Raw genomic sequence first — 27,613 nt, forward strand, 5'->3', positions numbered from 1 at the left:
GGCTGCTCGGCGCCTTCCGCAGCCCAGGCCCCCGGGCGTACAGACCTGGGCATACATATATATATATATATATATATATATATATATATATATATATATATATTAGAGGTCTGGTGCATGAAATTCATGCACCGGGGTGGGGTGGGGGGGTCCTCTCAGCTTGGCCTGCACCCTCTCTAATCCAGGACCCCTCAGGGGATGTCCGACTGCTTCTTGCAATCCAGGACTGCTAGCTCCTAACTGCTTGCCTGCCTGCCTGCCTGATCGCCCTAACTGCTCCCCTGCTGGCCTGATCGCCCCTAACTGCCTCTGCCTCGCCCAGCACCCGGGACCCAGGATTCCCTCCTCCGGCCACTTGCAGGCACCCAGCAGCTGCAGGGGACTGTGGGCAGGCAGCTTTGCCTGGGCTGCAGGCACCTGGGACCTCGGGGCAGGCAGCTTGTCCCTCTCCCTGGCTGCAGCCTGGCTGGTCCCCATTCCTCTCTCCCCAGTGTTGAGTGTCTGAGCTGTTAGGGCGTGACCACGTGAGGGCGAGATGGCCATTTGCATACTAGCTCTTTATTTTATAAGATATATTTAAATACAAGCAAGTATACATGGTGTGGCTGGACCATCTGGTGACGTGGTGGTGGGGAGCGCGGAAGGGCTTACTGTGATTGAGGTGATCTAGAGAAACTTCGTGGAGCATATGCTTCATGAGTGGGTCTTTGAGGAAGGAGGACATTATTCAAAGCAAAGCAAAAACAAACAAAAAACAAAGCAAAGGCTGTCGGAGTGCCTTGGACTCCTTCAGGAAACCTTGCCTTACTTGCAGATACAAGGTTGGATTCCGGGAATAAAGATCAGGCTCCGAGTCCACCACCTATGGGGGGAACTTCGGTACTGCAGGCCCCCAGCGGGGAGTAGCCCGCCCTCCACCTGTTCAAGCGCTCCCAGCTGAGCGCATGCGCCTGGCGCTAGCGCGGTGACCATAGAGGCGCAGAGCTAGATCGTCAGCCTCCTCGGAGGCAGACATTTTGGATCCTGGCAGAAAAGTTGGAGAGGGCTGGGACCACTACCAAGTCATTCTGCACAGCCCAAGGACGTGACAGCAAAAGACCTCCTGTGGGGCGGCAAAGCCTAGCGGCGGAGCGAATTCGTGATGCTCCTCTAGGGAGAACAGGCCGCTGGAGTTGCCCACCGCCTTGCCCTCATCCGAGATGGCGGCTCTGCGGGCGCTCTAGCCGGCGCCTCTCGGTTTCCCGGATGCCCGGAGGGGGCGGCGGCCTTCCCTCTGGGTCCCTGGAGGCTGCGGCGGCGGCGTCGGTCGCAGCGAACGCGGGTTCCGCCAGAGCTCGTGTGGGTTTGGTTACGAGGAGCGTGAGGGTCTCGGACTCCCCTCCCCGGTGCCGGGCTGCTCGGCGCCTTCCGCAGCCGGGCCCCCGGGCGTCGCGGCCGCCTCGGTCGGAACCCCTCCCGGCCGCAGCCCGTCGCGGGCCGGCTGTAACCGCGCCTCGGGCCGGACGATGCCCAAGAAGCTGTTGCTGCTGCCCCCGCTCTCCGTGTCCTCGGCCTTCCGCGCCCCGCGAGTCAGCCCCGCCGCACGTCTGGCCATGAACGCCGCCCGCACCGGCTACCGCGTCTTCTCGGCCAACTCCACGGCCGCGTGCACCGAGCTGGCCAAGCGCATCACCGAGTAAGGGCGGGGCCGGGCCGGGGGCCACCGGGCAGCCCTCCCTGCTCCCCTGTCCCTCCAGGCCCCCCGCCCTGCCGTTAGGGGAGGGGGTCACAGGTAGCCGACTCCTGCCGTTTGGGGGCTGGACACTTGGAGGTGACCCAAGGCGTCCCCTCACCGCCCCCCCGCCCGTCCCCCCAATTCTGCAGACTTTCGATGACTTAATGCGTCCCCACCCCCGTTGCTTGGGCCGCTCTTCCTCCTTTCGTCACCCCAGCGCCACTGCCCAGGGCGGTGGGGAGGATTCCGCAACCCCCGGAGCGAGCGCCCTGGAGAGGGGGCTCCGGGTCGGTTCCCCGGGTTGGAGGTGACCTGGGACTCTGCCCACCGCCGTCCCCAAGCTTCCCCCAGGAGCCGGGGGCCAGGGTGTAGTTACGCCCCGAGGACCCGGCGGCAGGTTGGAGGGTTCCCCGGGCGCTCGGTGCCGCCGCGGAAGCCCCGGTGGAGAGTGGAGGCGGGGGGGGGGGGGGGGGGGGGGGAAACCTGGAAAAAAGGCAGCTCCGGGCGAGCAGATTTGTGGGGGCGGCGACAGAATCGATGGGTCTCCCCGCACTCCCCGCAGTTTGTACGGTGGCTTTAGGTTGGGTCGGCCATTGGAAGTACAGTCGTTGCCTTTGCACCTCCAGCGGCCGCTTCCTCGCTCTCACACTGGGCGGGAGACTTGATTTTCCCCAACTTCATGTGTAAAATAGGGATGATTCTGCCTGCGGGCAAGAATGTCGTGAACGTGAGCAACATGCTGTGTACATACCAAGCGTGCAGGGAGCAGAGGCTCAGGGTGGCCCCCTGACCAGCACCTGCTTGCTAAGGGGCCTTTTTTCTAAGGGGGCGTGGGGACGGGACGGGACCCTGGAGCCCCAATGTAAAGGGAGAGCTTTCTTTCTTTATATATATATATATTTGATTTTTTACAGAGAGGAAGGGAGAAGGATAGAGAGTTAGAAACATCGATGAGAGAGAAACATCGATCAGCTGCCTCCTGCACACCCCCCACTGGAGATGTGCCCGCAGCCAAGGTACATGCCCTTGACTGGAATCGAACCTGGGACCCTTCAGTCCGCAGGCCTACGCTCTATCCACTGTGCCAAACCGGTCAGGGCAGGAAGAGCTTTCTGAGCCCTCCAGATAAACGTACAGACGGAAGGAATCGCTTGTCAGCTGACATTTGAAGTCATTTTCGCATTTTAAGTAGTTTACACGCACGCTCCTGGGACGTCTCCTGGGTTGGACCAAGGCCCGGTTACATTTTTAAATTCCCGATGGAAATGCAGAATGCTTATCTGCCTCCCAGTCAGAATGTTAAGTGAAAAGAGTGTAAAAAACAGTCCTTGTGCAATCGACCGCCATGTGTCTGTTTCTAACCTCCGACTGTTTGTCTTTGCTTTTTGAGACCAACTAAAACGCTGACTCTGAATAGCAAGCTTGTGTGTGTTCACTCGGGCCAGGTTCACCCCATGGACCTTGCTGAGAGAGAACGGAAAGTTGGAGGGCACTTTTTGAAATTATTATTAATCGTCCCCCGAGGATAGGTTTCTATTGATTTTATACTTAAGAACTGGTTTTATGGATTTCAGAGAGAGGAAGGGAGAGGGAGAGATAGAAACATCAATGGTGAGAGGGAATCGTCGCTCGGCTGCCTCCTGCACATGCCCTGATGGGGGACCTTTGCAGGATGGGAGGATGCTCCGACCGACTGAGCCACCCGGCCAGGGCTGGAGGGCACATTTAAAATGTCACTGTGTTTTGCTTTTTTTGTTTTGCTATTAGGTTCTTCCCTGCCTTGGTCCAAAAAGGTTTTAAGTGACTGTGCATAATAAATATTGTAACTACTTCTCTTATCTGTTTCGTATGTTGAGTTTCTCAGTGAGATTTTATTTGAACAAAGGGTTTTACTGCTGAGCAAAGTTTGAGGATCATTAAATTGGATTGACCTCTGAGGTTATGATATTTTATTTCCAGGATTCCTTTCGGATCTAAATGTCACGCAGGGATTTTAAAACGTTTTTGATGATGACGTTTCTTAAGAAAACAGGTGCACTGCCTTCCCAGGGTTTGTGCAGATGACGTGTGTGTTGGAATGAACCCCTGTCCTTCATCCAGCTCCCACACTTGGGTAATCTTGTTTCATCTGCTCCACTATCCCTCACCTTTTTTGACTAGAGTACTTAATGGTAAAGTAATACGTATCAAAATTTACCATCTTAGCCATTTTATTTACTTATTTATTTTTAAAAATGTATTTTTATTGATTACAGAGAGGAAGGGAGAGGGAGATAGAAACATCAATGATGAGAGAGTATCATTGATCGGCTGCCTCCTGCACACCCCTTACTGGGGATCAAGCCCGCAACCCAATCATGTGACCTTGGCCGGAACTGAACCCAGGACCTTCCAGTCGGTGGTCCAAGGCTCTGTCCACTGAGCCAGACCAGCCAGGGCCACCTCAGCCATTTGGAAGGGCACTGCTCAGTGGCATTAGGACATTCACACTGTTGTGCACCCATCCCCACCGGCCGTCTCCAGAACCCATCTTCCCAGGCTGAAACTCTGACCCTTTGAAGCACTCGCTCCTCATCCCCCCTCTCCCAGCCCCTGCAACCTCCGTTCTACTTCTGTGCCTGTGAATTGCCACTTCTGGTGCACCTGTAAACACATGTAGGATCTGTCTTTTCGTGTCTGACTTGTCTTTTAATTCTTCAAGCTTCATCCGTGTTGTAGCATGTAACAATGTAACGGGATTTCACTCATTCAGGCTGAACAATCTGCCTGGAGTGTGGTTAAGCAGATTCCAAGCTTACATCACGTCACTGCGCTCACGGAATGGTAACGCTAACCGCTGACCACAACAGTGACACAAAAATCCACCATTAGCTCCTAATATCGTCCCGCAGCACCTTGTTCCTGTTCCCGATTGTCTCAAAAAGGGCTTTTCATACTTGCTTTGTTCTCATCGGGATCCAGGCAGGATTCGCTCTGCCTTTGGTTAATGGCTCTGAGGTCTGCGTGCCTTTGACCGTGGAGGCATTAACCTTTGGCTTGTGGTTTGGGAGTTACTGCTAGTAGCCAAGTCCTTGTTTGGGAGTGATTTTCCAGGACAATTACTGCTCATAAAACTGAGCTGGCCGAGCAACTTGGTTGTGGGCTGGTTCCAGTAAAGACTGCGTTACAGCCGGGTGAGTGCTGCTCGTGGACTCCCACGACTTTTAGTGCTTCACGAATTAAACTTTCTCATGGTTTTTTGGCAAAGAACACCAGACTGGTTGTGTCAGTCTTTCTGTTCCACGTGCACGCGGACTGGAGTGTTTTGGGTGGAGCGCTCTTTAATTGCCTTTTCTTTCCCCATAGGCGTCTTGGTGCTGAGCTGGGGAAGTCTGTGGTATATCAGGAGACCAATGGAGGTAAAGTTACACTTATTTCTGAAGCATCCTCTGTCCTCTGAACTATGCTTTCATTGGCCGGCGTGTATTTAAAAGGCAAATATCGCCCTAACCGGTTTGGCTCAGTGGATTGAGCATCGGCCTGCGGACTGAAGGTCCCAGGTTCAGTTCCGGTCAAGGGCCTGTACCTGGGTTGTGGGCACATCCCCAGTAGGGAGTGTGCAGGAGGCAGCTGATCGATGTTTCTCTCTCATCGCTGTTTCTAACTCTCTATCCCTCTCCCTTCCTCTCTGTAAAAAATCAATAAAATATATTATTTAAAAAAAAATAAAAAATAAAAGGCAAATATTACTCATGTTTAACACAGAAACATTTTCCTCTAACATTAGAGGGATAAGTCATCATTCTGTACTTCCCTTTAAATCTCGATCCTTTGTTCTCCTTAAAGTGTCCTTTCCTCTTTTTCCAAGATAATGCAAGTGTCCTGTCATTGGGGATGAAAAAGGGGAGCTGTAGACGGTTCTCTCTTCTATCGTGGGCCGTGCAGGTGGTGCTCCCTGCTTTTACCTGTCCATTGGGCCATCATGAGCCACCTGGGCGGCAGCCTGTAGATTCCGGTCAAGGGCACGTACCTCGGTTGCAGGCTCCTCCCGGGCTTGGGCCCTGGTCGGGGCTCCTGCAGGAGGCAGCCAAATGATATGTTTCTCTCGCATCGATATTTCTCTCTGTCTCTCCCTCTCTCTTCCACTCTCTCTCTTAAAAAAAAAATCATTAGAAAAATACCCTTGGGTGAGGATTAAAAAAAAAAAAAAAGAGCAATCTGGTTCTAGGTGATGGTGACATTAAAAAACTCTTTCTATTCTTTTCACCTCTCAGTTTTTCTCTCAAGTGTCTTGTAGACTTTCACTTAGGCTGGCTACCTGTCTCACTGCCCTCTGGGTTTCCCTGGGGAACCCTAACATTCAGTGATCATGTTGAGGTCACGTTGCTGATGGCCAGTGTCCTAGGAATGCTGCCTCGTAAATCTTCTGGCGGGGCGTGTGCTTCTGGTTAAGGTGCCCTTGGTCCTTGCAAAGACAACTTAGTGTCCAATGATTTCGGATTCTTTTTTTCAAGGTGAAAGCCTGGACTCATGATTCCACGCTTCCTTTTCTCTTCCGGAGCTCTAATTATCTATGGTATGAGGAGTGCTTTTCTTAAAGCTACAGGGCATTTTTATTTTTCAGAAACAAGAGTTGAAATAAAAGAATCTGTTCGAGGCCAAGATGTTTTCATTATACAGACAATACCCCGGTAAGAGTTAGCACTGCTTTGACACAATTCATTGTCGTTTCCTATGAACAACAATTTCGTGTTCTTGAAATGATAAATGTGTTTGCATGTTAAACCGTTTTCCTGAGTTTTCTGAGCCATTCTAGCAAATTCATAACCCGAGGAGAGGGTCATGGGAGCCTCTGATTCATAGCAGGTGGGGATGAGGGGGGCAGTCTTGTTGGTCTGAGCCCCTAGCCCAGGGGTGGGCAAACTTTTTGACTCGAGGGCCACAATGGGTTCTTAAACTGGACCGGAGGGCCGGAACAAAAGCACGGATGGAGTGTTTGTGTGAACTAATATAAATTCAAAGTAAACATCATTACATAAAAGGGTACGGTCTTTTTTTTTTTTAGTTTTATTCATTTCAAACGGCCGGATCCGGCCCGAGGGCCGTAGTTTGCCCACGGCTGCCCTAGCCTGTGGGAGCTGATGCTGTCCTCCCGGTAGATAGTGTCAGAAATGAGAAGCCTTTGAGGACTCCCAGCTGTTGTCCGCTGGTAGATGCCTGTAACACCCATCTGGGCAGCTTATGTTAAATCGCTGTGGTCGAGATCCTTGCCAGGGGCGAATCGATGAAATGAATCCCCAAACACAAACTTGCACTGTTTCAGAGATGTGAACACCGCTGTGATGGAGCTACTGATCATGGCTTACGCACTGAAGACTGCCTGCGCCAGGAATATTATCGGAGTCATCCCTTACTTCCCCTACAGCAAGCAAAGCAAGATGAGGAAGAGAGGCTCCATTGTGTGCAAGCTCCTGGCGTCTATGCTGGCGAAAGCGGGTGAGTTGGGACTCGGCGCTGCTGGTTGGGACTCCGCCCGACCTGAGACTAGCCCATGCCGCCCTGATGGGGGTGGGGACCCATTTTCTCCAGGTGCCTTCACTGAGTACGCCTTGTTGCCTTTGCTTAGTGCTGGTTAGGGATAGGTGAGCTGAGGCAGGAGTTCCTAACTTTTTCAATGTCACTCTAAGGCAGTGATGGCGAACCTTTTGAGCTCGGCGTGTCAGCATTTTGAAAAACCCTAACTTAACTCTGGTGCCGTGTCACATACAGAAATTTTTTGATATTTGCAACCATAGTAAAACAAAGACTTATATGTTTGATATTTATTTTATATATTTAAAAGCCATTTAACAAAGAAAAATCAACCAAAAAAATGACACGCGTGTCATAGGTTCGCCATCACTGCTCTAAGGCTTAGAGTGACATTATCTGTTTCACTGTTTCCCACTCTTCTCTGATCTTGGCCTTTGACATCGTTCTGTCGTCTTCCTTCACGTTTCATCTTAACTTCATCACATTTTAACTGGCAATCTGGGCACTCCTGACCTTCTGAGTTTCAGGTCTAGATTTCCGTATTTGCCTTTTTGCTGCGTTTTATTTATGTACACGATATTCAACGGGGGTTTTCTTTTGCTACTTCTTCAGCTTATGTACTCCTCTGTTTCCTTCCTGGGTGTCTTTCTGTATAGCAGCTCCTTTTCTTTGCTTTTATTCTTTTTTTTTTTTTTTTAATATATTTTATTGAGTTTTTACAGAGAAGAAGGGAGAGGGATAGAGAGTTAGAAACATCGATGAGAGAGAAACATCGATCAGCTGCCTCCTGCACACCTCCCACCGGGGATGTGCTCGCAACCCAGGCACATGCCCTTGACTGGAATCGAACCTGGGACCCTTCAGTCTGCAGGCCGACGCTCCATCCACTGAGCCAAACCGGTTTCGGCTGCTTTTATTCTAATGTGTTTTTGTAGCAGTGACATACTAGCTGGCCTATGAATCAAATGTAATAGCACTTTACAATGATGGGAATTTTATTTGCATGATGTTTATTTAAAACTCTAACAAAAGAAAAAAAAATTGAACATATTTGAGTCCTCAGAAACATACATCTCTTGTTTAGCCCTGTTGATATATCAGTCTGTCTTCAATGTTTTTCTATAAGAATATTTCATGGCCCGTTCTTTTATGACAGATAGAAATTGTTCCACATCCTTCAGTATCTTATCTTTATATTACATGATTTCTTTTTTTTTTTTAAATATGTACATTACTTTATTTTTGCTTTCTTATTCCTTCTGCCTCAGCCACAGTCTTTTCGCATTTCTTCCTAAACTTTTTAATCAAGGCCTTACTATTTTTACATCAAATTTTGCTTCAGTATTTATTAATTTCATCTTCACATTTTGCTTCTACCTGGGTTTTCCTTTCTCGTTTTTGAGGACCAAGCTAATAGTTACAGCAGCAGAGAGAGCGCTTGTCCCAGCTTCAAGGCTTTGTCTTTGTGGAAGGTTAGAGACGCCTTCACAGGAGGCTGCGCACATTTTTTAGAAAGAGAGGAAGGGAGAGGGAGAGAGAGAGAGAAACATTAAGGATGAGAGAGAATCATTGATTGGCTGCCTCCTGCACGCCCCCTACTGGGGACTGTGCAACCCAAGCATGTGCCCTGACCAGGAATCGAACTGGGGACCTCTTAGTGCCCAGGTCAGTGCTCAACCACTGAGCCACACTGGCCAGGCTGGGCACATTCTTTAGTTCGTTAGGTTTTGTTAAGGTTGCAGATAAGTCTATAAATCATGTACTTGTTAACAGTACCCCCGGCCTCCAGTCTTTTGTTAGGAAACAGGAGTTGGGCATCTAGTGTGTGTCCCCTGTAGTCATTAACTTGCAGGGGTGAACTTGTAATTCTTTGTTTTAAAATTTCAGGTTTAACTCACATTATCACTATGGATCTTCACCAAAAGGAAATTCAAGGCTTTTTCAGCTTTCCCGTGGACAACCTTAGAGCCTCACCTTTCCTGCTTCAGTATATCCAGGAAGAAGTGAGGAGCCACCCGCAAACACCCTGTCCTCCATGTAGTTGCTCTCTGGTGTCCAATTTCCACACTGAAAGGCACACGCGTGCCCTTTCCCTTAGTCTCGATCCTGAGGCAGGCAGATAGGGTCAGCACTTAGGCACGGAGGGTCATAGAGTTCAGAGACTAAATCTGGATTTCCTCCTAAGTATCTTTAGCAATTGGCTTATGTGTTCTTAAACGAAGGTTATAAGAATTAATTACTTTTTTTCTTTCTTGATGTAACAGTACTTTTGCAATGACATTAATTGATAAGTGTTAAAATTCTAAGATGTGTGAATGAAATTCTAGCATATGTGATTGCTAGTGTGGATTGTTGTTATAAGAGGAAAGATGTAATACCAGCATCCAGGTATAACTTTTCAGTATTTTCTTATTTTTCCTCCAAATCTAGATTCCAAATTACAGAAATGCAGTCATTGTAGCTAAGTCTCCTGATGCTGCGAAAAGGTAACTACTCCAGATACTGACGCAAGCCCTGGGGGTGCTCTCTGAAGTCAGAATGAGCTGCTTGGGGATCAGGGGCTGTCCTGTCGGCCGCGGAAGCTCATTGGCCTGGACTCGCGCCACATCTCTGATAATGAAGTGCTTCCTTCACACTCTTAGGGAAAGGAAGGCAGAAGGGCTGTGAGCACTTTCAGGCAGGGGGTTATTGTTTTTTAAATATGTTTTTACTAGAGGCCTGTTGCACGAAAAGATTCGTGCAATAGGCCTGGGTCCCGGGTGCTGGAGGAAAACGGGTGTCGCTCCGGCCGGAGCAGCCTTCAGTCTTCGCTCCGCTGCGCGCCTACATATGCAAATTAACCGCCATCTTTGTTGGCGGTTAATTTGCATATCTCGCTGATTAGCCAATGGGAGGTGTAGCAAAGGTACTGTCAATTTCAATCTTTGTCTATTATTAGATAGGATTGATTTAGAGAGGAAGGGAGAGGGAGAGAGAAACATCAATGATGAGAATCATTGATCAGCTGCCTTCTGCACGCCCCTGACTGGGGATGGACCCTGTAGCCCAGGCATGTGCCCTGGCCGGGAATCGAACCGTGACCTCCTGGTTCCTAGGTTGACACTTAACCCCTGAGCCACGCTGTCGGGGCAGCAGTGATTTTTTTTTTTAATATATTTTTTGTTGATTTTTTACAGAGAGGAAGAGAGAGGGATAGAGAGCTAGAAACATCGATGAGAAAGAAACATCGATCAGCTGCCTCCTGCACAACCCTCACTGGGGATGTGCCTGCAACCAAGGTACATTCCCTTGACCGGAATCGAACCTGGGACCCTTCAGTCCGCAGGCCGATGCTCTATCCACTGAGCCAAACTGGTCAGGGCAGCAGTGATTTTTAAGAGACCTTTTTCAACAAAGTGTTTCCTTCTGAAGAAGAGTTAGGTTATTGGACAAAGGCTAGAACCAAAATGATCTAGAAGCAGATATTCGTCCACATCTCGGCTCACAGGCCTCTGGAGGCTTTTACTCTTTGACCTGGGCCCACATCTGGTTTGTATAAATAATTCCCTGTGTGTCCCTAAGAGGTGGAATGTTACTTTCATTTTGTGATTAATAAAATGATGGAATAGTGATGCTTGGGTTTTCTTCCCAGAAGTTCCCCACCTCCCTGTCTTTCTCTTAGGGCCCAGTCATATGCTGAGAGACTCCGTCTGGGCTTGGCTGTGATCCACGGGGAGGCTCAGTGCACCGAGCTGGACATGGACGACGGCCGCCACTCTCCCCCAATGGTCAAAAACGCCACGGTCCACCCCGGCCTGGAGCTGCCGTGTAAGATTAGCTCTATTTCTTACTTTATTTGGAAACTGAGGGAAGTCTTGGATGACATGAATGGCTAGGAATTAATACTGATGTGGACTTGCCGTCTTGGTATCTTAAATAACTATGGTGATGGTTTTGCATTGATTTCGCCTTTTGTGAAAGGAGATTATTGTACACATTGAGGGCTGTGTAAGACAATTGCGAGAGGGTGAGATCATTTTAGCTTTAGTAGAAAAGTTGTATGTGTGGTGCTCTGAAGCCTAAGCTTTCTGTCTCGGGCGATGGGCGATGGGCGATGGCCACGCTGGTCAGATACCAGGCTTTGGTGATCGGGCGCTTGCGCCCCGAGTTAGTAATAGAGCTGATGACCTGGTGACTGACAGACTGTAGCTGACCAAGCAGAGTGGAGGTGTGTGTTTCCATGGAACTTCTGAGTGGCAGTAACCAGCATTCTCACTGGAAGGTGTCTTATGCTTCTTATATCTGAGGAAGGAGTTTATTTCTTTTAAAAATGTGTATCCATTCGCCATGCCTCCGAAACAGACAGACATTAGCAGGTGGGTGTGGAATGCTCACACCGAGGCTATTTCAGACAGGCTCCTGTCGGAGGTGTCAGCGTTCTAATGTTTATAATGACCAGACCAGGAAACTAACCTCGTTTTCATTCTATTGTCCAATCTGCAGACCTTATTCAGGTTTTATCAGTCGTCCAACCAATGTCCTTTAGAACAAAAGAGAACACCTTTTCTGGACTAGAACCCAGTAGAGGTGACACGCTGCTCTCCGTCGTCACTTCCCGTTAGTCTCAGTTCGTCTAGAACGCACCTGTCCTTGTCTCTCGTGACCTTGGTTCCCTGAAGAGCACAGGCCAGGTGCTCGGTAGAATATTCCTTAACGGGGCATGTTGTTTCCTCGTGATTAGTTGTTCCTGTGGTTGTTGACAAATGGTCATCTTCCCAGTTCCCCTTCTCCCTCCTGGTTCATTCCTTTGTATCATATGGATTCATAGAGTCCTACTTTATTCAGTGTGTTACAATCTAATTCATTGCTACTATTTTTTTTAAGAATGTTTTCATTTTCTTTTTTATTAATCCTCACCCAAGGATATTTTTCCATTGATTTTTAGAGAGAGTGGAAGGGAGGGGGAGAGAGAGAAAGATAAACATCTGTGTGAGAGAGACACATTGATTGGTTGCCTCCTGCACGCACTCCAACCAGGGCCGATATGGAGCCTGCAACCGAGGTATGTGCCTTTGACTGGAATTGAACCCAGCATCCTTCAGTCTTTGGGCCGACACTCTATCCCAGGGGTGGGCAAACTTTTTGACTCGAGGGCCACAATGGGTTCTTAAACTGGACCGGAGGGCCGGAACAAAAGCATGGATGGAGTGTTTGTGTGAACTAATATAAATTCAAAGTAAACATCATTACATAAAAGGGTACGGTCTTTTTTTTTTTTTTAGTTTTATTCATTTCAAACGGGCCGGATCCAGCCCGTGGACCATAGTTTGCCCACGGCTGCTCTATCCACTACCAGTGGTTCTCAACCTTCTGGCCCTTTAAATACAGTTCTTCATGTGGTGACCCAACCATAAAATTATTTTCGTTGCTACTTCATAACTGTAATGTTGCTACTGTTACGAATCGTCATGTAAATATGTGATATGCAGGATGGTCTTAGGCGACCCCTGTGAAAGGGTCGTTCGACCGCCAAAGGGGTCGTGACCCACAGGTTGAGAACCGCTGCAAGCCAAACCGGCCAGGGCGGAGAGCAGAATCTTAATCGTAGGATAGTGGAAGCACCCTTTACCCCTGTCTTCACAGTGCATTACTTTTACTGAAAATTTTTTTTTTTAAATATATTTTATTGATTTTTTACAGAGAGGAAGGGAGAGGAATAGAGAGGTAGAAACATCGATGAGAGAGAAACATCGATCAGCTGCCTCCTGCACACCTCCTACTGGGGATGTGCCCGCAACCAAGGTACATGCCCTTGACCGGAATCGAACCCGGGACCTTTCAGTCCGCAGGCCGACGCTCTATCCACTGAGCCAAACCGGTCAGGGCCTTTTACTGAAATTTTAATTAAAAAAAAAATTGTTTTTAATTTATTGATTTCAGAGAGGAAGGGAGAGGCAGAGAGACATAGAAACACCAATGATGAGAGAGAATCATTGGTCGACTGCCTCCTGCACGCCCCACACTGGGGACCGAGCCCACAACCCGGGCCTGTGCTCTGACTGGAAATTGAACCGTGACCTCCTGGTTCATACGTCGACGCTCAACCACTGAGCCATGCCAGCCGGGCTGAAATTTTAAATGTTTGGTATTTTATTTTCTGGGCAAGCTGTTGAGAAAAAATCGGGCTTGTTTTTTTAAGCCTGCCAGGCGCTATTTTTCCTGTGGACCCTGCAGAAAGCTTGTCTCTGTTTGTAGGAGACATCAGTTAGGTGTCAGGTTTAGCTCGTTATGAGCAAGGAGTGGGCATCTGGGATCGGCTTGCTTTTCAAAGCCCTGGGAAGCTTAGCCTGTCCTCGCTGAGCTCTTCCTCGTTTCAGACGGACAGGTGCTGGGGGGGAGGCGGGTCAGAGAGCCGAGAACCGAGCGCCGCGGCCGGTTTTCTGCCTCAGACTGGAGCTGATTGATTCTCTGTTGGTATTTGATGAGGGATCCTGGCTCGCAACCTTTTCCTTTTTTCAGTCAAGAAAAGGGACCACCTCTCTCTAAGGGGCGGTAGGCTTCATTAAAGTCAGGATTTGAGGGGTCCTTTCCTAACGGTGATTTAGTTTCTTCCCTTGGGTGAGGTTTATAGACAGAGCCTTTCTCACTGTCCAAATGCAAGACATGCCCTTGTGTCTGGGAGGGGGAAGCAGGAAGGGTCTGAAATTGGCCAGTAAAACAGTGCTGAATTCCACTCGGCTAGTTTGCTGGGAGAAAGGCACAGCCCTGTTCGTGAGGGTTACGGTGCCCGTAGGAGGGATCAGCTAAACTGGGCGGGTAATTACCAAATAATCGCCCTGAATTTCATTCTTTCCCCTCTCCCACCACGAGCCTAAGAAATGTTTCAGAATAGTAAACAGCTTTCTAAAGCGTAGGGTCCCGGCCTGTCCTTGCAAGACACATTCCTTCTCCCCCGGGGACTAGCTCCTTTAAGGGCGAGTTCTCGTCGCTCCGCTCCGCTCCGTCCTCCGTTTGCTCTGTGCACCGACGGCCTTTCCCGGGAGGGTTCGCCGTGAGATGAGAAGCCTCTACTCTGAGGACTAATTAAACCCGGAAACGTGGTGGACTCGTAGTTATTGTTCTCAAGTTCCTGATTTTCAGGAAACTCTGATGATGTCATTCGTGTTAATCAGGTCACATTGTCCAGTGAAGGTCATCTGGGAAGAAAACGAATGCCAGCCTTTCCCGGGTGGTTTTCTGCGGAGTGGCATTCGTTTCACGTTTCTCCGCCCGTCTCAGTCTCCGGCGGGCGTTTCTCTGGGGAGTGGTGGGCGCTGCTGGCTCTTCTCGCCTTGCTGCTCCGTCCACACCTGTGCCAGCCGGACGGTGGCTGCCAGGCTCACATGGCTGGTCTCAGCTAGGAAGTCCTGTGTGTAATACGCACACCAAATTCCGAAGACTTAGTATGAAAACCATGTAAAACATTTCTAATAAATTTGCATATTGATTACATATTGAAATAATATTTTGGCTGTATTGGGTAAAATAAAATCTATTCATTTCACCTATGTGATTGTACTTTTTTTTTTAATTAAATCTTTATTGTTCAGATTATTACATTGGTTCCTCTTTTTTCCCACCATAACTCCCCTCCACCCAGTTCCCACCCCACCCTCCGCCCTCACTCCCCACCCACTGTCCTCATCCATAGGTGCACAATTATTGTCCAATTTCTTCCCGCACCCCCCACACCCCTTTCCCCCCCAAGAATAGTCCATTCTCTTTCTATGTCCCTGATTCTATTATAATCACCAGTTCATACTGTTCATCAGATTATTTATTCACTTGATTTTTAGATTCACTTGTTGATAGATGTGTATTTGTTGTTCATAATTTGTATCTTTACCTTTTTCTTCTTCTTCCTCTTCTTAAAGGATACCTTTTAGCATTTCATATAATACTGGTTTGGTGGTGATGAACTCCTTTAGCTTTTCCTTATCTGTGAAGCTCTTTATCTGACCTTCACTTCTGAATGATAGCTTTGCTGGATAAAGTAGTCTTGGTTGTAGGTTCTTGGTATTCATCACTTTGAATATTTCTTGTCACTCCCTTCTGGCCTGCAAAGTTTCTGTTGAGAAATCAGCTGACAGTCGTATGGGTACTCCCTTGTAGGTAACTGACTTTCTTTCTCTTGCTGCTTTTAGGATTCTCTCTTTGTCTTTTGCTCTTGGCATTTTAATTATGATGTGTCTTGGTGTGGTCCTCTTTGGATTCCTTTTGTTTGGGGTTCTATGCACTTCCTGGACTTGGAAGTCTATTTCTTTCACCAGGTAGGGGAAGTTTTCTGTCATTATTTTTTCAAATAGGTTTTCAATATCTTGCTCTCTGTCTTCTTCTGGCACCCCTATAATTCGGATGTTGATACGCTTGAAGCTGTCCCAGAGGCTCCTTACGCTATCTTCATATTTTTGGATTCTTTTTTAATTTCGCTTTTCCGGTTGGGTGTTTTTTGCTTCTTCGTATTTCAAATCTTTGACTTGATTCTTGCGATCCTCTAGTCTGCTGTTGGAACTCTGTATAATATTCTTTTTTCAGTCAGTATATGCTTAATTTCTAGTTGGTCCTTTATCACAACATCGAGGGTCTCACTAGATTTCTTGAGGATCTCACTACATTTATCGGCGGTTTCTAGAAAATTCTTGAAAAACCTAAAAAGTGTGGTTTTGAACTCTATATCCAGTAGTTTGCTTTCCTCCATTTCTGTCATTTGTGTCCTGTTTCTTTGTCTTCATTTTTTATGCTTCGCTGTGTCGATAGAGTGGCTTTCTGTGCTAAGTGTCCTATAGGGCCCAGTGGCTCAGCCTCCCCAATTACCTGAGGTAGACACTCTTGGTGCACCCCCTTGTGGGCTTTGTGCACAGTCTTGTTGTAGTTAACCCTTGATTGTTGTAGGTAACACTGGGAGGATTTGACCTCCAGGCCAATTGGCTGTGAAAATCAGAACTTCTGTGCTGAAGACACCCTTATGGGGCAAGACTTGCTTCAGTGGGGCTTTGGTGCTCACTGAGTCTGCCCCCTGAGTGTGTCCCTTATGGATCTGAGGAGTTGTAATTGGATGGTCCCACTCTGACCACTGGGTACACTGGCTCTTGGATCTAAGGTGGTGCTAATTTAGCCTCTGCCGGAGGCTACCCAGCAGAAGCCAGCTGTAAAGCAATGCAAGTTGCCCTGGGACCTTGGGGCAGCTGCAGTTTGTTAAGTTATTTTCAGATTACAAAGGGCCAGGCCTTTCATAGGTAAAAGCCTCCGTGCACGGCTTGGGCAGGGCGGGTCCCAGGGGATCAACAGGGCGGGTGGAGCGAGCAGTATGGCTGCTCTCAGTCCTGCCTCCAGAGGTCCTGGCAATCGCTGAGAGTGCTTCCGAGAGAAAGCTGCCCTCGAGTTCCGACCGATGCCAGACAGTCCCCTTTCTCCCGTATGAGTCTGGGTCCCCAGAGACTCGCCCGGAACTGGAGCTCAGAGCCTGAGACTCCCTCCCGATTGAAAAAGACAACCGATTGAAACAGACAACCGTGCCCTCAGCCGCCAGCCCGCTCCGCATGCACCTCCGCACCTTTGTATTTTACTTCGGCACTGCACCTCCTCTGAGTCTCGGTATGCTTTTCTCTTTCCTTCTAGTTGTAGAAATTCCACTCAGCCCGCCTTTCTGTGGTTCTGGATGATGTCCATTATGTCTTTTAGTTGTATTTTTGAAGTGGTTGTGCGAGGCAGCAATCTCCGGTGTTTACCTATGCCGCCATCTTGGTTTCTCCCCTGTGATTTTACTTTTTAATGTGGCTACTAGGAAATGTAAAATTATATGTCTCTCCGTCTGTTTCTTTTCTTGTACCCTGACTGAGAATCAAACCATGACCTCCTAGTTCATAGGTTGATGCTCAACCACTGAGCCATGCCAGTGGGGCTCATCATCCGTTTCTGTCGGGCAACGTGCTCTAGACAGGCTGTTTCTGAGAGACCCCTGGCTCCTTGAAGAGGAATCTGCTTTCTTTTTTTTTGTCTACAGTGGTTTTGCCACCACTGCCAGAGGGTGAGATTGGCTGTGATCACAGTTACTTAGTGATGCATGACTAACTGGGTCTTGTCATTTGTGTCGTTTTGCTAGTGATGATGGCCAAAGAGAAGCCACCGATCACCGTGGTCGGAGACGTTGGCGGGAGGATCGCCATCATAGTGGTATGTCCGTGCGTCTCCTGGGCGGAGCGGGCACCTCTGGCTTTCAGTAGCTTGTTTCACTTTGGGTTGTATTTCCAGTAACGATGATGGACTTAAATGGATCCGTCTTTCCTTTCTCACCCAAACCCCTTAGGATAAGTAGAGATTTTTATGTAGATGAACAGGAATTATTATAACTGACAGCTGTAAGGAGAGCTTGGTAACTCCCATAAGAAAGTTCACCCCCATAAGTGACCTTTGCCTTAAGCTGTAGGTCCCATCCAAGCAGCTAACACCCTCCACCTTAAGCTTTAGGGCGGAGAGGTGAACTAGGAGGAGCCGTTCCATTTTTTAAAATATATATTTGTATTGATTTCAGAGAGGAAGGGAGAGGGAGAGAGAGAAACATCAATGAGAGAGAATCATTGGTTGGCCGCCCCCTGCGTGCCCCCTACTAGGGATCGAGCCTGCGACCTGGGCACTTGTCCTGACTGGGAATTGAGTTGTGACCTCCTGGTTCGTACATAGGTTGATGCTCAGCCACTGAGCCACGCCAGCGGGCAGAGCTGTTCCATTTTCACTAGAGAGCAAGTGTTGTATGTGCTCCCAGCTCTAAATGCCTTTGCTGGGCCAGAGGATGGTCCTTCGCAGTGGCTCACTTTCTGTGTGCCCCCCCCTCCCCCCCGTTTAACTTTCTCAGGAAAGTGCATGGGGCACTGGCTGTGTAGGTTGATCTGACATTTGACACCGGAAATGAGCCCTAGGGGTCATAAACTCCGGCTGTAAATGTCACATGAGACTGGAAGGCGTTGCTCTTTGCACCGACAGCCACACAAAGTGCAGTCCGCGAAGTCCTGTTGCCGTTGCTGAGTGTGCGACCTCTGACCCGGTGGATGGCTCTGCTTGTGACTTGCGTCCTCTGCAGCGGGTGCAGGGAAGGGCAGAGAGTGTTCCCAGGCGGCCCCGGGAGCTCCTTCCTCTCATCTCTTCTCAGGACGACATCATTGATGACGTGGAAAGTTTCGTTGCTGCTGCAGAGATCCTGAAGGAGAGAGGCGCCTACAAGATCTACGTCATGGCCACGCACGGCATCCTGTCCGCGGAGGCCCCCCGCTTGATCGAGGAGTCCTCCATCGACGAGGTCTGTCTGTCTGTGGGGCTCGAACCCTTAGCTTAGGCCCAGGCCTGCTGCCTTTTCTGTGAGTAATGGAGGGACTTGCTCAGTGTTGCCAACCCTCTCCAGAGGCCTGTCCTGGCAGCGTCTGTGTACTTCAGTGTAATTCGTACTTCCATAAGGTTTGATGCCCAAGTAGCATTTCTCTGGGCTCAGCGCAGGGCCTCACCCTGTCACTTCTGCACACCAGCCCGTGGCGCTCAGAATCTTACGTTCTGAACCACGAAACCTCTCCCTGTGTGAAGTCGGTTAGTCAGTTTGTAGAAACCAGACTCGGCAGAGTAAGGTTCTGTGGGCTGGGCCTGGGGCTGGGGCTACTAAATGTTGGATCAACTTTTCCGAGTGACCATGGGGGGCACAGCGGTTACAATGCTTGTTCTCCGTGTCGCCATGACCAGGTGGTGGTGACCAACACCGTCCCTCACGAGGTGCAGAAGCTGCAGTGCCCCAAGATCAAGACGGTGGACATCAGCCTCATTCTCTCTGAAGCCATCCGCAGGATCCACAACGGGGAGTCCATGGCCTACCTTTTCCGGAACATCACTGTGGACGACTAGCTTTCACGGTGGCCTTGGCCTGGGACTCCTGAGCAAAACAGTGCCATCAATTATGTACCTGGTGTTTCCTTTCAAGGGAGTCAGATCGTCTCCCGTCAAGTGTGGTCAGTGGGAAGCATTAAAATAGTCGAGAGGGAGACAAAGCTCATGGATAAATGGCCTTAAATGTGTGCCCTCACCATCCTGTTCCTTAAAGGAAAGTTACCGGCACTTTCCTGAGAAGAACCAGAAAGCCTTACGGTGTTGACAGTACTTACCACAGGCAGTTTTAACTCTAGAACTTTCATTCAGTTGTTTCAGCCGCAGGGAAATGCGTGTCATGTTCAGCCCCGGGAGGGAAGCCAATTGTCCTCCAGTTGTCCTCACCTTAGGCAACCGCAGGTGAACCTTCTGGAGAGAATTGCATTTTCCTCGGAGAAACTGCTGTGTCTGCAGCCAGTGAGCAGTCGGGCGGCGGAGTGTTGCTCCCCAGCAAGGATGCAGGTCAGAGAATAGCGCCCTCTCTGGGTGTGTGCCTTGCGCTTCAGTTGCAAATGAAAGGCTCTTCACGCCGTGACACAGCCACCCACTGTCGTGCCTCCTGGTGACTAACTGGGTCCAGACTGCAGGAGACGAGGGACAGCAAAGGGGGGGTCCGTGGTGGTCCCGGTCCCCGGCCGCAGCCTTCGCAGGTCCTGTCCTTCCACCCACTGGAGTGAGATCCTCGTTGAGTAATAGGGTTAAGATCTAAATTTGTAAAACAACTAATTGTACGTTTCCCAGTTGGAGGTGAATCACTTATTGAATCACTTAGGACTGCACTTGGCCTTTCTACCCAACATTTAAACTTACACAGTCAGAACCCTGACTTGCACCCGTTTGTCAAGGGGACCTTGCTGCCGTGTGGTGTAAACTTTCCACCCTTCTAGTCTGATCCGGGTCAGGGCCGAGTGTAGTGATGGGAAGGAGGGTGTCTGCCCGGCTGTGACCCGGAATTGCTTATTGGGTCTGGTAGTTCCTCGGAGACAATAAAGGCCAATTTGCACATTTTGTACAGTTGTGTTTCTCTGCAGGGAAGTTTTGTTGACTTTTTAAAATATATATACATTTTCCCCCTAACTGGTTTGGCTCAGTGGATAGAGCATCGGCCTGCGGACTGAAGGGTCCCAGGTTCGATTCCGGTCAAGGGTATGTACCTTGGTTGTGGGCACATCCCCAGTAGGGAGTGTGCAGGAGGCAGCTGATCGATGTTTCTCTCTCATTGATGTTTCTAAGTCTCTATCCCTCTCCCTTCCTCTCTGTAAAAAATCAATAAAGTATATTTAAAAATATATTTATGTATATATATATATATATATATACACACACACACACACACACACACACACACACATTTTTATTATTTCAGGGAGGAAGGGAGAGGGAGAGAGAGAAACATCAATGATGAAAGGAAATCATTGCTCGGCTGCCTCCTGGACGTCCCCCACTGGGGATCGAGCCCATAACCCAGGCGTGTGCCCTGACTGGGAATCGAACCATGACTTCCTGGTTCATAGGTCAATGCTCAACCACTGAGCCACGCCGGCTGGGCTCGTTGACATTTTTATCCCTTCCCTAAGGACTAGAAAAGTTCCTAGCCTGCAGGCAGGACTTTGAGCCGTTAGCTTTCAAGCGTACAAATAGGTTGCAGCTGTTACGAGGCCAAGTTGGGGCATTTTGAGCAAAGAACTGAACTATGAAATGAGGAGCACGGGCAGGGGAAGAGCCACAGGCTTCCTCAGGAGACCTGGCTCCCAGCTCAGCCAGGCGGCTCGTCCTTCCTGGGCCTCTGTCGTCCGCAGTATAAAGAGGTTTGGAATTGAAAGCAAAGGTCCTTTCAACCAAGTTCCATTTACACCTCCATTTAATATTTCCCCAAGTGCATGTACTTAGTGAAAGCATTCAGTAGAATGTATTTCCTGGGATTAGAATGAGGGCATATTAGAATATGCCCTTTCCACTGGCAGAAAGTCCTCATGTGCCTGGCATGATACCAAGTCTCGGATGAACATGGAAACGGGCCCGGCTGGTGCGGCTCAGTGGTTTGAGCATGGGGTCTATGAACTAGGAGGTCACAGTCCATTCCCCATCAGGGCACATGGCTTGGTCCCCAGTAGGGGGCGTGCAGGAGGCAGCCAAGCGATGCAGCTGATGAGTGATTCTCCTCATTGATGTTTCTATCTCCCTCTATGAAATCATTAAAAATATATTTTAAGATGAAAACAGGAGTCCGGGAGCTGAGGTTCCAGCCGTGGCTAGTGAAGTAGCAGTAACAGTCTTGCGGAAAGTCACTGAGCTGGGGCTGGAGAGAGCGCACGCACCGCAGCTTCCAGCGCGGCCAAGCCCGACCCCAAGGCTGTGGCTTTGTGGTCTGGCCTTAAGTTCCCTAAGGTGAGCGCATGAGCGTGCAAAGAGTTTGTTCTTTTGAAAATATCAACCACCACCTGCAGGCCTGTGTGCCAGGCTCTGGGAATAGAACGGCGAACAGTCCGTGGTGGAGTTACAGACTCGTGTTTGTTTCAGTGATTTTTTTTTTTTAAATCCTCACTGTAGGATATTTTTTCCATTGATTTTTAAAGAGAGTGAAAGGGGGAGAGAGAGAAATATGATCTGAGAGAGACGCATGGACTGGTACACATGCCCCAACCGGGGCCAAAGATCAAACCTGCAACTAAGGCTCACACCCTTGATCAGGGATCAAATCCAAGACCCTTCAGTCTGCGGGTCGACGCTCTAACCACTGAGCAAAACTGCCAGGGCTAGACTTGTCTTTAACTCCATTTCCAGGGAACACTGCTTTTGTGGGGGGTGGGTGAAGGAGGGTGTCCATAAAGGGTTTGTTGTACCAGCTCAGACTAAAAACCTTGAATGTGAAAGCAGTTAAAATAGTACGCGCAGATGCCTCCGCAGGCTTGCTTCCGCTTTCCTGACGTCGCAGGGCCATCTGCAGGAACCTGGCACCGGGCGGGGAGCCTCACTTGTCCAGACACCACCTTGGTCCATGGCAGTGCCATCCTGCCTGGCAACGAGCTGCAATGCTGGCACCTGCCCGCTGCGTGTGTTCCGAGGTCAGGGAGCACCAACAAGGTCTAATTCGGCAGCAGAAAAGGCCCGTCACCAGGCGAGTGATTGGGACACATGGGTGGTGAGTGGTCTTTTCGGTTCCCCTCCCAAGGGGCCAAGGACGCAGGACCGCGCCCTAGGTTTGTGCCGCTGCTCTGCGTAATGGAGCCCGAAGGACACTCGGCATAAAGCAGGGTGAGTGAGTCCTGGGCCTTTCTGGGTGAGGGAGGCTGGTATGGGGTGCGCCTTCGGAGGCCTCCCCTCCCCACACCAGTGTGTGCGCCCTGGAAAAATGCCTGCGACCGTCCCTCGCCACCTTCCCTTGGGAGCGCTCACGGAGAATAAAAACGAGTGGCGCCTTGGAGTGTGGCAGCCAAGTCTCCCCCAGATTCCCACCGGAAAGGCTCCCTCAGTGCGCGGGCAGGTCCCGACAGGCGCCGCGTCCCGCGTCCCGGCGGCCCCCTCACCCCTCGCGCGGCGCGTGCGTTCTTCCGCGCGCCGAACCACACAACGGGGCGGACCCCACCGCCCGTTTGTCCGCCGACACCCTCCCGAGGGGAGGGCAGCCCTGGGCTCCAGCAGAGACGGACCGGTCGGCAGACGTTGGCGGCGCCCCCACCCCGCCCGGGAGGCGGGCGCTCCTCTCCGCCCTCCAGGCAGGCTCCCAAGCAGGCTCCCGATGATGGCTGGTGTCCAGTGCGGCTGGGCCCAGGGGCAGGGCGCCCCGGGACCCCTCAGAGGCGCGAGCAGTGAGGGGGGCATGGCCAACCGTCTGGCTGCCGCAGCTGAGCGCACCTGAGGCTGCCCGCCATGCCGCCCGCAGGCTTGGTCACCCTCCGGGAGCTGGCCGACCTGGCCATCGGCACTCCGGAGGTGGGTGCCGTCAACTTCAATGCTCTCCACACGCTCCTCGTGGCCCTGCTCAAGAACCTCAACATGCAGGACACCCGGGTGGACTACCAGCCCCTGTCTGAGCGGAGGCTCTCAGCGTTCGCGCGGGTCTCGCTCGGCACCCCGCGGGGCTCGATCAGCACCCCGCAGGTCGCTGTGTCCAAGGAGAGGCGGAGGAGCAGCGTGACCAGGGTTCCGTCCGTGGTGCTGGAGAGCCAGGTGAAGGGCCTGGGCGGGCAGGTCCAGAACCTGGACGGGCAGGTCCAGGACCTCGACCGGCAGTTAAGGACCATGGACAGCCAGATGCAGGGCGTGTTGTCCCACATCCAGTACTTCACCTCTCTGGTCGGTGGGATGGACTCGGAGACCTCAGAGTGGCTAGAAGAGCAGGCAAAAGCCTTTGGCTTGGCCGAGGGGTTGGGTGCTGAGAGGACCCCGCTCATCATCGAGCCGGGCGCGTCCATCACCGAGCCGGGCGCGCCCATGACCGAGAGGGGCGAGCTCATGGCCGAGAGGGGCGCGTCCATTGCCGAGAGGGGCGCGCCCATGGCCGAGAGGGGCGCGTCCATGGCCGAGAGGGGCGCGCCCATGACCGAGCAAGGTGCGCCCATGACCGAGAGAGGCGCGCCCATGACCGAGAGGGGCGCGTCCATCGCCGAGAGGGGCGCGCCCATGGCCGAGAGGGGCGCGTCCATGGCCGAGAGGGGCGCGTCCATCGCCGAGAGGGGCGCGTCCATGGCCGAGAGGGGCGCGCCCGTGGCCGAGAGGGGCGCGTCCGTGGCCGAGAGGGGCGCGCCCGTGGCCGAGAGGGGCGCGTCCATCGCCGAGAGGGGCGCGTCCGTGGCCGAGAGGGGCGCGCCCGTGGCCGAGAGGGGCGCGTCCATCGCCGAGAGGGGCGCGTCCGTCGCCGAGAGGGGCGCGCCCATGGCCGAGAGGGGCGCGTCCATGGCCGAGAGGGGCGCGCCCATGGCCGAGAGGGGCGCGTCCATGGCCGAGAGGGGCGCGCCCATGACCGAGAAGGGCGCGCCCACCATGGAGAAGGGCGCGCTTCCGAAGACCAAGCTTGTGCCGGGGATGGGCAAGGCGGTGCCAGGGATGGGCAAGGCGAAGCCCGAGACAACAAAGCCTGCGCCGGGGGTGGCCCCGCCCACGACCGTGCCTGGGATGGCCAAGCAGATGCCCGAGAAGACGCGAGGGTTAATGAAAATGTGGAAGGAAGGTCCCCAGGTGAGAGCATACCGGCCTCCTCCAATCCGCTCTCCGGCTCAGGCTGGAGCTGACCGCCATCACGTGGGGGCGGTGCCAAGCCTCGTGCAGCCCCGCCCATGTGGCCCCCACTCGCCTTGCAGGTCATGGAGATGCTCCAGCAGGTCATGGAAGACGTGAAAATCTTGAAGGAAGAACATGCAAGGGCGCAGGAGGTGCCAGAGTTCAACCCGCTGGTGAGGCGGCGGGGACCCCACCCGTCTCTCGCAGCCCCCTTCCCGGCCCCTTTTCAGGGAGCCCCACCCACTGCTCATCAGACACGCAAAGATCCTGAAGCCACCCAGAGGGAAGCCGGTTTGGCTCAGTGGATAGAGCGTCGGCCCTCGGACTGAAGGGTTCCAGGTTCAATCCCGGTCACGGGCAGGTACCTCGGTGTGTGTCTCTCCCTCTCCCTTCCACTCTCTCTAAAAATCAATGAAAATCCTCGGGTGAGGATTCACAAATAGGTAAATAAGGTGGTCGGTACTGAGAGACAAAGCTCAGTTTCGGAAGAGGGGGGCAGGGATGGAGAGAGTTCTGGGGTCACCCCTTCAGCGCCCCCAAAGCTCAACCGCAGGCGCAGCAACACTTTCACTTGGAGCAAGACGCGCAGGTCCTTCCCCAGATGCTGCCCTGTCCCGGCTCCTGCCTCTGCCCTCGAGGCCCCCAGAGGGGAGGGAGGGCTCAGAGGCGGAAGGGGGGGGGGCGCCGGCCCAGGCCCCGGGGGGCTCCGCCCAGAAGCCTTTTTGCCCCCCTGGGTCATTCTAAGCCTTGAGACCCCAGCGGTGTTCATTTTTGTTGTGGGAAGCTTTGCTTTTTAAAAATAATATTTAATAATTTTTAAAAATATATATTTTTCTTGATTTCAGAGAGGAATGGAGAGAAACATCAATGATGAGAAAGAATCATTGATTGGCTGGCTGCCTCCTGCACACCCCACACCAGGGGTCGGCCAGAAATCCAGACATGTGCCCTTGACCGGAATAGAACCGTGACCTCCTAGTTCATAGGTTGACGCTCAACCAATGAGCCACGCTGGCTGGAAAGCTCTGCTTTTGTTTTTTGTCAATCCTCACCCCAGGGTATTTTTCCATTGATTTTTTTTTTTTTTTTTAGGGGGAGTGCAAGAAAATGGGAAATACAGAGACAAACATCCATGTGTTTGACAAAAACACATCAATTGGTTGCCTCTTGCACTGGCCCCTACCAGGGCCGGGCATGAGAGGTGCCTACAACCCAGGTATGTGCCCTTGACCAGAATCGAACCAGGACCCTTTGCTCCACAGGCCAGCACTCTATCCACTGAGCCAAACCGGCTAGGACAAAAGCTTTGCTTTTGAAAGTGTGGTGTTTATATGGTTTTATGGTTTTGGTGTTTAGAGAAAAGGCTTTTTATTTACTCTTAGAATCTCAGATGATGGATGTTTGCCAAAGTTACAAGCTTCAGCAATTTGCTTTTATTTATTTTTAAAAATATATTTTTATTGGTTTCAGAGAGGAAGGGCGAGAAAGAAACATCAATGATGAGAGGGAATCATTGATTGGCTGCCTCCTGCACGCCCCCTATGTGCCTTGCCTGCACAGCCAGGGGTGAACCTGAGGGGGGGCAGTGAAGGATGGAGAAGACAGACAAGAGAATAAAGCCGGGGCTCCGTGCGACAATGCACTCTCTCAGGCACTCGCCACGGCCTGCAAGCCGAGTCTATTTTATAGCCAGATTCCAGGAGGCAAAGTAAAGGCGATGTCAAGATGTTTACAGTGTTCTCGCCGGTTTCAAACCTACTCAATTACAGGCACCTGGTCAAGCTTTGTTTACTTGCTGCACCTCCCGCAGCCCACATCCCTCAGCCACGTGGGCCCACAGGTTCGGACCATAAGGTCAAGCTCACAGCCACGGCCTCTGGCTGCCACTGTGCTGGGAGGCGTTGCCCTCCAACCTGGGACTCGCACGTGGCTTTGCCACGGGAGGACCGTGCCCTCGCATTAGTCCGAGGCTTGAACCTGTCCAAACGCTGTGGCCGCTCTCCACACCCCACTGGGGATCGGGCCCTGGATGGGAACCCAACCTGGGACCCTGCGGGCCGCCGGCCAATGCTCTTTCCACTGAGCCAAACCAGGCAGGGCGGGCGGCAATTTGCTTTTAAGCAGCAAAGTCCTCGCTACCCTCGTCCTTGGAGGCAGTGTCTCCTCAGTGGTTTGTCTGAGGTGGATCCAGGACCACAGGCTCCCATCCCAGCAGTAGCCTTTGCTCCTGGCACATCTGTCCCTACTCCCACCTTCCCCGCCCCACCCCGTGTCCCGTTCTTGTTGGCTTACCCACCTCTGTCTGCCCTCTGCTCCTCTCCCCTGTGAGGATTGGGGGTGGGGGGTCCACAGGAGCGCCTGCTTTGACCCGCCACCTCTGCACTCTTCTTCCAGGAATTCCTGCACCGGGTTGAGCAAGTAGAGAAGACAGTCAAAGACTGGGAGGAAGTTCTGGTAATGTCCGCGAGGGGGTGGGGGAGGAGGGGTGCCCACAGCCTGGCCCCATCTCTTGGGGTCCCCCAAACCCCCGCCCTGGATGTCTGCGTCCCTCCGAGTGGGGATGATGTGTACACCCTCTGCCTCTGAAGGGATCCTTTCCATGGCTGCCCAGCGCTCCATCAGGGCCCAGGGAGGACAGGAAGCCAGCGGCCCAGGGCCCAGTAACTTCTCCTGGGGCCAGGGCTGTGGAAGGAGCCACTGGTCCTGTGAGCTCAACTCTGTCCCTGAGACCGCCGGATTCAGCTGGGTGTGTGCGCGCAGAAGCACCCATGTTATCTGTGCCCTCAGGAACCCCTCTGTCGGAAGATGACTACGAAGCCTCCTGGAGGAGAACTCACCATGGTCACCTGGGAGGAGCTGGAGCAGGCAATTACTGATGGCTGGAAGGCCTCACAGGTGGTGCCCACGTGGGCAGGGGCTGGGCAGTGGGCTCAGTGGGTTCTCCCACATCTCTCCCTTTTTATGTATGTATGTATGTATATATTTTTAGAGGGAAAGGGAGAGGGGTAGAGAGAAACATTGATGAGAGAGAAGCATTGATCTGGCTGCCTCCTGCATGCCCCCTATTGGGGATTGAGCCTGAAACCCAGGCATGTGCCCTGACTGGGAATCGAACCAGAGACCTCTTGGTTCCTGGGTCGATGCTCAATCGCTGAGCCACACCAGCTGGGCAACCTCTCCCTTAAAAGAAATTATATCTACACTAATAAAAGGCAAAGATAAATAATTAACCATACCTTCGCTATC

At 51.6% G+C, this 27,613-nt stretch overlaps 2 protein-coding genes across 3 annotated transcripts in view; both read left to right on the forward strand.

The window, feature by feature from the left end:
- The first annotated feature begins 1,261 nt into the window (after positions 1-1,261).
- PRPSAP1 (phosphoribosyl pyrophosphate synthetase associated protein 1) lies at positions 1,262-20,155 on the forward strand. Of its 2 annotated transcripts, XM_006106761.3 has the most exons (10): positions 1,262-1,675; positions 5,060-5,112; positions 6,318-6,384; positions 7,017-7,189; positions 9,113-9,228; positions 9,656-9,711; positions 10,887-11,032; positions 17,346-17,416; positions 18,390-18,536; positions 18,968-20,155. In XM_006106761.3, exons 1-10 carry the CDS (start codon positions 1,506-1,508, stop codon positions 19,124-19,126), a joined length of 1,158 nt encoding a protein of 385 aa, XP_006106823.1. In that variant the 5' UTR covers positions 1,262-1,505; the 3' UTR covers positions 19,127-20,155. The 2 variants fall into 2 exon arrangements, with proteins under 2 accessions (XP_006106823.1, XP_014304199.1); XM_014448713.2 differs by lacking the exon at positions 5,060-5,112 and having other exon boundaries at positions 1,552-1,675.
- A 2,862-nt stretch (positions 20,156-23,017) lies between these two features.
- Positions 23,018-27,613, forward strand: part of QRICH2 (glutamine rich 2) — a 21,399-nt gene continuing 16,803 nt past the window's right edge. Inside the window, 4 exon segments of the mRNA XM_023747546.1 lie at positions 23,018-24,325; positions 24,448-24,540; positions 26,762-26,821; positions 27,155-27,262. Of these exon segments, the coding sequence (XP_023603314.1) occupies positions 23,018-24,325; positions 24,448-24,540; positions 26,762-26,821; positions 27,155-27,262 (1,569 nt within the window).

This window comes from Myotis lucifugus, unplaced genomic scaffold (genome assembly GCF_000147115.1).
Source record: "Myotis lucifugus unplaced genomic scaffold, Myoluc2.0 scaffold_903, whole genome shotgun sequence".
In the NCBI taxonomy this organism is placed as follows: Eukaryota; Metazoa; Chordata; class Mammalia; order Chiroptera; family Vespertilionidae; genus Myotis; species Myotis lucifugus.

Excerpts from the sequence above, each read along its gene's own strand:
- PRPSAP1 (XM_006106761.3), top strand. The coding sequence starts at position 1,506 with ATGCCCAAGAAGCTGTTGCTGCTGCCCCCGCTCTCCGTGTCCTCGGCC. Across the intron at positions 5,113-6,317 it reads ATATCAGGAGACCAATGGAG|AAACAAGAGTTGAAATAAAA; the intron begins GTAAAGTTACAC and ends TTTATTTTTCAG. Across the intron at positions 9,229-9,655 it reads TTCAGTATATCCAGGAAGAA|ATTCCAAATTACAGAAATGC; the intron begins GTGAGGAGCCAC and ends CTCCAAATCTAG.